The sequence below is a fragment of the Glycine soja genome, chromosome 18 (genome assembly GCF_004193775.1).
Source record: "Glycine soja cultivar W05 chromosome 18, ASM419377v2, whole genome shotgun sequence".
Taxonomy (NCBI): Eukaryota; Viridiplantae; Streptophyta; class Magnoliopsida; order Fabales; family Fabaceae; genus Glycine; species Glycine soja.
The window spans coordinates 40,856,503-40,866,704 of NC_041019.1; the positions used below are offsets into that span (position 1 = coordinate 40,856,503).

The 10,202-nt window shown below is 32.3% G+C and overlaps 1 protein-coding gene across 6 annotated transcripts; it reads right to left on the minus strand.

Annotated features, from left to right (window-relative positions):
* Positions 1–758: 758 nt before the first annotated feature.
* LOC114396731 lies at positions 759–6,041 on the minus strand. Of its 6 annotated transcripts, none has more exons than XM_028358864.1 (4): positions 6,003–6,041; positions 4,031–4,249; positions 1,284–2,478; positions 759–1,192 (listed from the first exon to the last, which is right to left on the minus strand). In XM_028358864.1, the coding sequence occupies exon 3, from the start codon at positions 2,457–2,459 to the stop codon at positions 1,305–1,307; it is 1,155 nt and encodes a 384-aa protein (XP_028214665.1). In that variant the 5' UTR covers positions 2,460–2,478; positions 4,031–4,249; positions 6,003–6,041; the 3' UTR covers positions 759–1,192; positions 1,284–1,304. The 6 variants fall into 6 exon arrangements, with proteins under 6 accessions (XP_028214665.1, XP_028214664.1, XP_028214668.1 ...); XM_028358863.1 differs by lacking the exon at positions 6,003–6,041 and adding an exon at positions 5,809–5,951; XM_028358867.1 differs by lacking the exon at positions 6,003–6,041 and having other exon boundaries at positions 1,284–2,086; positions 2,192–2,478; positions 4,031–5,949.
* Positions 6,042–10,202: the final 4,161 nt, after the last annotated feature.

Below are 10,202 nucleotides of genomic sequence, written 5' to 3' on the forward strand. Positions count from 1 at the left end.
GTGGTTAGCAAATTTTGAGCATTTCTCTCAAAATAAAAAAAATTAAAAAAAAAAAGCAAATTTGAGCGAAACTATTATAACTAAAGACTCATAATTAATAAACAAATGACTGACTATTGGGATAAACCCAAAGTTAAAGGAATTGAAAATTTAGTATTTGTCAACCTAATAGGAATTCCTGCGAGATTCTATCTAGACAATAAAACGTACACGTAATTCACAGGTAGGCATTTCTTAATGATCTTTCATGTATAATGTGCATTTCAGAAAGTAAAATGTATATAATTATAAACCTTATTTAAAAAATTAAAAGTTAAAATCATAATAAATTAAAAAAATATTAAAATTTTAACTGAGAATTTAATTTCCACTCAATTAACACTATTATATGTTTTAAAATACACCTTTTATTTTAAAAGGACCAAATTTGTTAACATAAGCTTGAGCAGTCAAACCGCAATCAATTCAGAGTATACAGAGAATAAAAAGTGAGAAAATATGTTTAATTAAAAACTAAATCTTACTCTCTAAATATGCATTCTCTCTCTCTTACTCTCTCTCTCTACATATGTTTAAACTTCTTGATTTAGTACATTCAAACATTTAAATATTAAAATTGTTTTGATAGCTCCCCTACTTCACAGACCACTTCAGTTACTTTTCTAAATCACCACTTTCTTTTGTCCCTTCCATCCTTTTATTTCAATGACCTAGAAATAATAACTATTTTGAAGCATAGCTTAACACGTAAGACAATGTTTCAGATGAGGGTACTTGTCTAGATTTTTCATTATACCCCAGCAAACAGATATACAATGTGCCTCATAAGAATCACACAATATTCTCAAGCTTAAAACAAAAAAAATTAGTAGAAGAGATTAGATAAGAATTGAACAACATAGACTTACAGTACAAGTTATACATAATAATACAAATATTAACTGTGCAATAACCTTCCAAATCACCCAGATGTTTAGCGTGCCCAAGGCTAAATGTCTTTACATTAAAGGGTTCTTTGAAAACATCCTCCTAGCAATTTTCCTTGTTTCAATTAAACTTGTGTTTAAGGATTTGACCATGATTTATTCTGAACTTGCTGCTTCAGCATACTCTACTGGGTCCAAAGCTGGTACATTAATGCATGTTTCCAGTACAAAACTTTGAACAAGTTCTGCATGCTGTTCAGACAATTCTAGTGAAGAAACCAAGTGGGTTAACTGATGACAAATCCAAAACAATTCAAGTAATACAAGTTCCTGCAAAAACTGAACTATAAATATTACCAGGTAAAATTATGGCAGTCATCAAGGTTGATCTTCATTGGACCTTGTCCGGGTCAAACGCCGACGCCTCCTTGGCACAGGAGATGCATCTTCACCTGCATCCCTAAATATACGTAGATCATCCTCAATGTCATTATCATGAAGACCCAGTAAACTCTCACCCCACAGATAGCGCCGACGTTCAGATGAACGACGGTGCCTTGTCCATGCACTCGAATGTGCTCTTGGTTCCCTAACAATTTCAATGGTGCTATCCATCATCTGAAACAAGATAGTGGTGGCTAACCAAGGCCTGTTAGCATTGTCAATGTTGCCTTCAACACGTTCATCTTGTAACCTACCAATACCATCTCCGTTCTCAAGAGCATAGTCCCCAACTAGCACAGCTCCAGGCATGGCAGACTGAATAGCACTCACAATATCACCATATTCTCTTTGGCGCTCAAAATGTCGCCAGGCTCTTTCTCTTGTAGGATCAACATTAGAGGGACGAGAAGTAGGATGAACTCTCCTTGCATGCCTACGCAATTCCAGATAATCACCAACAAATGAGCACGAGTCCCTTGAGCAACTTCTCTTCTTCATGTTCAGATAATTTCTAGCCTCTTCAACCACCTCCCAGTTCAATACTGAGCCTCTACATAAAGGGCATTTCAAGTTTAATTTTGACTCAGATGCATCTGCATCTAAATCCTCAAGCACAGCCCTGTCCTGCAAGGTCTCAGAATCAGCAGTTTCTAAAATCCCTTCATCATGTTGGTCTAAATGCCTACTTGGATCTTGGGCATCACCCTGTCTTGATCCTTGAGCAAGTCCAACAGATAATAGAGTATTAATTTCATTTTGATGGAGATCATTAACATCATGCATGTCAGATTGCACAGTAATGTTAACATCAAAACTATTACCAGAATTGTTTGTGTTTACTAAAGAACTGGGTAAATTTTGGTTCTCCTTAGAATTGTCCCTCATTTTTTTAAATCGGTCCAGGCAATTTGAATGTCTATAACTTGTATCACAAATGTAAGATCTGCAGCCCTTCTCATGAGAGCTGCAAAGGAGGAGAACAGCATTATGTGGATGGTCCATGCAGATAGGACATGAAACTTCATCCAATTCTTTGTGAAGAGCATGAATATCTGAATCACTACATAATCTTCTCTTAATACCAGCCATCTTCTTCACACTGTGTTAACTACTAAACATATTGAACTAATTAGAAAAGGTTGCAAGTAACCGGACCAAATTTTTTTCATTTTTTCATAACAAGATAGCATACAATTTTTGACATAAAATTATGAATAAAAAACATGGTCTGCTGTAGAAGAAAAATTCTATTTATCTAGGAACAAGCAAAGGATTACAATAAAAATGTAAACATACTAAAACTAGGTATAATAAAGTCCATATGAACAACTTAAGCTTTGCCCTATTGTGAATGTATAAACAACACCAAGAAGGAAGGTGATAAGATTGATGGATAATATTGTTCAGACTTCTAGTTACTTCCTCTCAACCAATTTTTATGCATTCTTCTATATCTAATTATATTTGCCCTTTCTTTCCTCCTCTCAAACATTAAAAAGGAACAAAATACAAATGGGAAAAATTGACTTTGACTAAATCTAGTATAACATTTTCCCTTTTATTTACACAACAGTGAAGTCTATATACTATCCTTCCTACACAACATGATAACAAGAAAGTCATATTTTGATTCTATGTATGATTCTGAGATTTAAATCACCAATGTATAATCTTCATCTAGGGTTTGAATATGTTGACTCTGTAGTGCATCCGTTAATTTATAATTCAAAATGAAGTATATCACACTTCCACACTACCCCCCCCCCCCCCTCCCCCTCCACCCAGATGTTTAAACTTTCATGACACAAAAATCTTTATTTGCTCGACTATATAGAAATCAATATAAAAGAAATGTAAAACAGTAAGAAAAGAAAACAAAAAACCGATTAGCAGAACAGACTGTTGACAACACAAAATGTACCATTAACCAAATTACTAGGTAGCCCCAATTGCGTCATTTGAATTATAGATTTAAACAAAGTGCAGTTACTTCTTGATACTTTCTGATAGACATCAATATAACATCATCTTGGATTCAAAACCAACCATTTGACTAGGATATCAATTGGCACTCCAGTCTAATGGCACCTACATCAATAGATTCTTTAAACTAAAAGACCTATACTAGAATGGTGATATTGGTTAACATTGAACTAAAACTAATTCGATTAGGAATGGACTATGAGAATCAATCTTATCTCCTAAAACTACACTTTGTATCTTTACCAAAATCTGAACAGGAGATACGCAACTACTATAACTTTCAATGTAATGGAATTTTGCTTTAGTGACTATTAATCACTACTTCTTGAAGCCAATCCCAAAAGAAAACTTATCAAATGGTAAAATAAAACTAAAACAAAGACATTCTGGCCCATTGGAAAATCCAGATTTCTTGTAGAAGAAAACTAGGTCTCTTCATTGTAATATCAAGCTTTTCTCATACTAGAAGACTAGGTATCCATAAAAAACTGTCTTAACTGATAAATATGACTAGCAAAATTTTACCATTGGAGAATATGAAAAAGGAGATCCATACAAGACAAGAAATTAAATAGCTAAAACAAAGATTTAGTGTGGGCAATGCAAAAGGCATTTTTCAGAATGGAAATAAAGGCAAGAGGGTAACAATATGCTGCATCGCTTGCTTATAAACTTACCAAGGCAATAAGCTCTAGCTATACCCCTACCGGAGGCTTCTGAATCTCAGTTTGTAATTATAGGGACTTTAGTTGACTTCACAAAAGAATCAGAGGGCAATCACTCATGCAATGCTCCAAAGTACGTTAAAATAATGAATCAATCTATACAACAATCTTGAACAAATGTATAACTAACGAACACTTCTGTACAACAGAATCACCAACAAGCCCCAAAATCTGCGGGTACACCACCAAAAAAGGAAGAAACAGACTACGTTCAGCAACACAAGATTTCAATCTGATAAATTTCAGAATCAATTAAATTTAAAATATAGGAATCAGCAGTTAGAAATAGAACCCTATAAACAGAGAAATAAGGTCACTTCAATCAAACTGATTCATCAATACAACACTATACTTTGAACAAGATGATATTGGGGGAGTTTTCTATTCTAATGTGTTCATCGGTGAATCACTTAATATGCTAGATCACAAGTCATAACATGGATTCTGCGTTCTAGGCTAGTCAATGAATTCCATTTATATTGTCTTGCATCAAAGATCATGCAAAGAAATGGCTGTCTGCAATAGTGTAATTCAACCTAGAAGAGGGTAGGAATGGAACTGATACTATGAAATGATATAAATGGAGGAAGGAGTTTTGTCTAGTTATTTGACTAAAACTTAAATGAACATTAAGAAAGAATGCAAGATAGTAAATAAGAAACAAAAGAACTTAAATGCATTATTGTTACAGAAGCAACTCTTCTGATGTATTGTGCCACTAGACTTATTTTCCAGTACAGCAGGTTGGTGTCATTACTTAGAGACAGAAAAATTTAGGAAATTACAAAGACATTATCAGGGTGGGTTTGTAAATATGGGATCTTATGACATCGATAATAGCCACAAAAAAGTTAGGTACAGGAATTCTTCCTACTATCCAATACAACCAAGGTGTCCACATTACAACTACTTAAGATCATCAAATCAAATTTTACACATTCAGGGTGTCTATCCCACATACCCTTCAAAAGTCCAAAAGCATGGAAGCATTAAGCACTATTAAAGTCATATAACCAATCACATGGACATGGACCATAGCATAGAGTATCAAATTCGATTCTTTGACCATATAACAAATACCAAGTAGAAACCAATAGAATAAAAAATAGACATGACAAAACTAACAAAATCCCATACAGCAGTATCAAACCACAAAGTTTTGCAAGCTCTCAAGATTCATGAACAACAGGGACTTATTTGCTCAAACAAGGCATCTACTGAACAAATTTAAACAGATAACCAAGCAAAATTGTAATGATTTCCACGCAGAAAATCTCTGTTTCAATAACAGACATGGCAATTGTAAAATATTCCAATTGCACACCATCCAATCACCAAATCAAACACAAAAAGTTAGAAACATCTGGAATGAAGAAATAGAAAGGAATCCCATAAAAGATTGGGGATAAACTACGTTCCAATTTCCAATACCCAATTAAATCGAAAGGAAAGTCATACGTGGCGGGCACAAACCCCAGATCAACATCCAATCACCACAACAATTCAAAACAAACCCTAAACCTAACCCCCAAATCCAAACCCTGAACAAAATTCAATCACCATAAAAATTCATGAATTTTCTTGGGAAAATTACAATCCAAAAACACAACAACATAATCACCAACAAATTGAAAGAGAAAGATCAAACCCAATTAAGATCCAGAAAGATAAATTGCAGAAACTAAAAATGAAAAATAAAATCTTTAGCAGAACAAAAGGTGGGGATTTACAAAAAGGGTTGATTTTTATTTTTTTTTATTTTTTTCCTTCTTCTTCTGGGGTTGGTCTATGCAAGAGATCCCAAAGGATGCAGAGAAGAAACAAGACACGGAAGAAAATGGATTTCCCAATTGATGGCTTTATTATTTATCTATATATAATATAATAGAACTAGGACAAACAAAAATGAAAATGCAGCGTGCACCTATCCACAAGGATATTGATTCACGGGTCCCCGAACACATTGGGCTAAATTGGGGGTTTAAATACTCTGTACATGAAATAATGAAAATTATCCTATTTGATATCTATATTTTATTAGATAATTTTTTTTAAAATTACTTCTTTTTAAAAAAAAAAACTAATTTATATTAATTTCTCATTACTTTTATATTATTATTTTTTTTATTCTGTCGTTTTTTATTAATTAAATCTAACTTTTATTTCTTTTATTATTTAAAAAATTTAGAGAGACATGAAATACCTCTCTTCCCCCGTTAAGTACAATAGGGGTAAGATACATGTGCATGTATTCTTTTTCTTAATAATAAAAAAAAATAGAATTGGGTGACCTATTTAATCTTTCATTTTATGTTATTGATTTAATTTGATTTATTATTTTTTTAAAAACATATTTTGATTTTTTATATTTTAAAAAAAATCAAATGTACCTTTCATGTGCAATTTTAACTTCTTTAATGAAATAAAGATATTGATAATTAAAAATTCTCACAAATCGTAAGTGAATCATCTGTTATGATATTAATTATATAGACCACAAATCACCACGTAAGGAGATCTGACATCATATTCTAACTAAAAAAACTTAAGGCTCAGTTTTATGGATATTCTCCTTCTCACTTCCTCCTTCTCACTTCTCACTTATACGTACTTAATCTTTCCACTCCTACCTAATGAAAAATTTCACCTCATATTTATAACCCAACAACTTCAACTCAACAACATAAAAATCTTCAAAACAAAATCAATCAACACACAAATCAAAATAAAAATCCAGATCAATTAACCCAAACTCAAAATCATATCTGAAACCCACAACAAATCCAAACCCAAAATCAGGTCCAAAACCCACAAGAAACCCAAATGCAAAATCAGTTCCTCTTCTTTTGCTTATCTATGGTGGTGTCATATCTTTGGGGACCATCGGAGCAAGAAATATGATTGTCAGAGCTTTGGCGCTAAAACCTGATCGTCCAATTTAGAGTTGGCATGAGAGTGGAGGGTTGAGGTTTTGGACGAGAAACACATGGACGAAGGAGTTGGGGTTGCCGACGACAATGGGGAGGTTTTTCGATGGTGGGGTGGTGGAGGAGCGTGACGTTGAGCCACGATAGCGGTTGGCAAATCCAAGCGCAAGATCTCTACTGGCGGTGATTGTTGGACGATGCGGTTTGAGAAGAGGTGTAGAAGGGAGGCTTTGGGATTGGAGGTGCAGAACCACGCTTTGAGAGAGGATATTTTTGTTTTCAAATTTATCAAATGGGATAAAATTTAAATTAATATCAAAAGGGATAAGTAGAAGGATAACTTATGATTTCTAACTTTAAATCATAAGAGATTCTGCTTACCCGACTTCGTAATGATTTTTTTTTTCTTTTTTTCTATTGAAGTTATAAATTATTTTATGACTTTAATTTTTTTTACATGTAAGGTATTTTTTAAAATCATAAATAATTTTTTATTTTAATAAATTAATATATATTTTCTTTTTTTAATTTCATTTAATATTTTTTATTATTTTATATTTTTTACTAATGTTAAGGATTATTGTTTGTTTTGTAAATTAAAAAAATAATACAAAAGACTTAAACTTAAATAAAAATATTAAAATGTACTTTTTTAACAAAAAATATTAAAATATTTTGTTGCTAATATTAATAAATAATATTAAATTATAATTCATTATATAATATTAATTTTTTAAAAAAATTAATTAACTTTTGCAATTATTATTAAGTAAATTAATAATTTCATACAATAGTATTAGTTAATTTTGTAGAAGCAAGGCTTCATCGTGAATGTGATTTAAAGGTGTTTTGATGATAACAATGATAACAACAAAAGATGATGACAAAGGTGATGAACAAAAAGTTTAAAGATCAAAAAACAACTCAAGTGAATCAAAGAACATCTCAAGTGAATCAAAGAACATCTCAAGTGAATCAAGAACAAGTCAAGAGTTCAAGAATCAAGAAGAATTCAAGACTCAAGAAGAAAGCCTAGAATCAAGAATCAAGATTCAAGATTCAAGATCTCAAGAATCAAGATCAAGATTCAAGACTCAAGATTCAAGAATGAAGAAAAGACTCAGTCAAGATAAGTATTAAAAAGTTTTTTCAAAACTTTGAATAGCACATGAGTTTTTGACAAAACCTTTACCAAAGAGTTTTTACTCTCTGGTAATCGATTACCATATTGTTGTAATCGATTACCAGTAGGAAAATGAGTTTGAAAAAGTTTTTCAAACTGAATTTACAACGTTCCAAATATTTTCAAAAGGCTATAATCGATTACAATTTTTTGGTAATCGATTACCAGTGCCCTTGAACGTTGAAATTCAAATTTAAATGTGAAGAGTCACATCCTTTCACTCAAAAGCTTTGTGTAATCGATTACACTTATTTGGTAATCGATTACCAGTGTTTGTTTCTGAAAAATCTAAAGATGTAACTCTTCAAAAAGGTTTTGACTTTTTCAAATGGGTTTTAAGTTTTTCTAAAAGTCATAACTCTTCTGAATGGTCTTCTTGACCAGACATGAAGAGTCTATAAAAGCAAGGCTTTGTTTTGCATTTTCAATCAATCTTTCTAACAACAATCTTGAATACTTTTGCTTTTCCAATCAATCCTTTACAAGCCTTGAAATCTCTTTGAAGTTCTTCTTCTTCTTCTTTTGTACCAAAAGCTTTCTGAAGTTTTCTGGTTTTCTAAACCTTGAAAACTTGTGTTATTCATCTTTTCATTCTCTTCTCCCTTTGCCAAAAAGAATTCGCCAAGGACTAACCGCCTGAATTCTTTTTGTGTCTCTCTTCTCCCTTTTCCAAAAGAACAAAGGAGTAACCGCCTGAATTCTTTTGTGTCTCCCTTCTCCCTTGTCAAAGAATTCAACACGACACAGCTTGAGAATTCTTTTGATTCTTCCCATTCCCTAATACAAAAGCGTTCAAAGGTTTAACCGACTGAGAATTCTTTTGTATCCCCATTCACAAAGTATCAAAGGTGTAACAGCCTAAGATCTTTGTCTTAACACATTGGAGGGTACATCCTTTGTGGTACAAGTAGAGGGTACATCTACTGGGGTTTGACTGAGAACAAGAGAGGATACATCTCTTGTGGATCAGTTCTAGTGGAGGGTACATCCACTAGGGTTTCAAAGAGAACAAGGGAGGGTACATCCCTTGTGGATCTTTGCTTGTAAAAGGATTTTTACAAGGTTGAAAGAAGTCTCAAGGACCGCAGGTCGCTTGGGGACTGGAGGTAGGCACGGGTTGTTGCCGAACCAGTATAAAAACTCTTGTGTGTTTGTTTCCTTCTTCCCTACTCTTTTACTTTCCGCTGTGCATTTAATTTTCACTTTTACTTTCTGTTAAGTTTCTCTTCTACTCCATATTCTCTTAACAACAAAAGTAAAAGCCTTAAAAGAGTAATTTTTAATTGGTAAAGTTTTAGGAATAATTAATTCAACCCCTTTCTTAATTATTCTGAGCCACTCGATCCAACAAATTTTATTTTATAAATTATTTTAATATTAATAAAAGAAAATAATTTAGTAATAAAAATATTTGTTAAAATAAGAACAACATAATACATTAATATAAATTAAACAATACAAAGTAAACAAAAGCATAAAATTAAAAAATTGAAATAATATTAGCCATCAACTTACTTGTATGGATTTTTACTACGATTATCTCATTCAGTTCCACACAGTGAATATTTCTTAGACCTATTTGGAATTGATTCGTTTATCTCATTAAGTATACGACTAATGACTGACCTTCCTGCTGTATCTCGTCGTTTTGAAGGATCAAACATAAAATATGAACCCAAATATTGAGGTCATTTATCTTCACTTCCAAGTGAATGAAACTAGTGTTGATAAAACTTTGTAAATGTTTTCCAACTTATATACATGGTCAACAAAGTCATCTCAATTTAAATTGCAATAAGCACATGTTGCAATTGCATGCAAGCAAGGAATTCGAGATGCGTGAAATTCTCCACAATCACACCACCATTCGTTTAATTTGATTGTGCATGTCATTGCTCGTTGTCCAATTCACCTGTTTTTGTTTACTTTATATTGTTTAATTTATATTAATGTATTATGTTGTTCTTATTTTAACAAATATTTTTATTACTAAATTATTTTCTATGGTTAATAT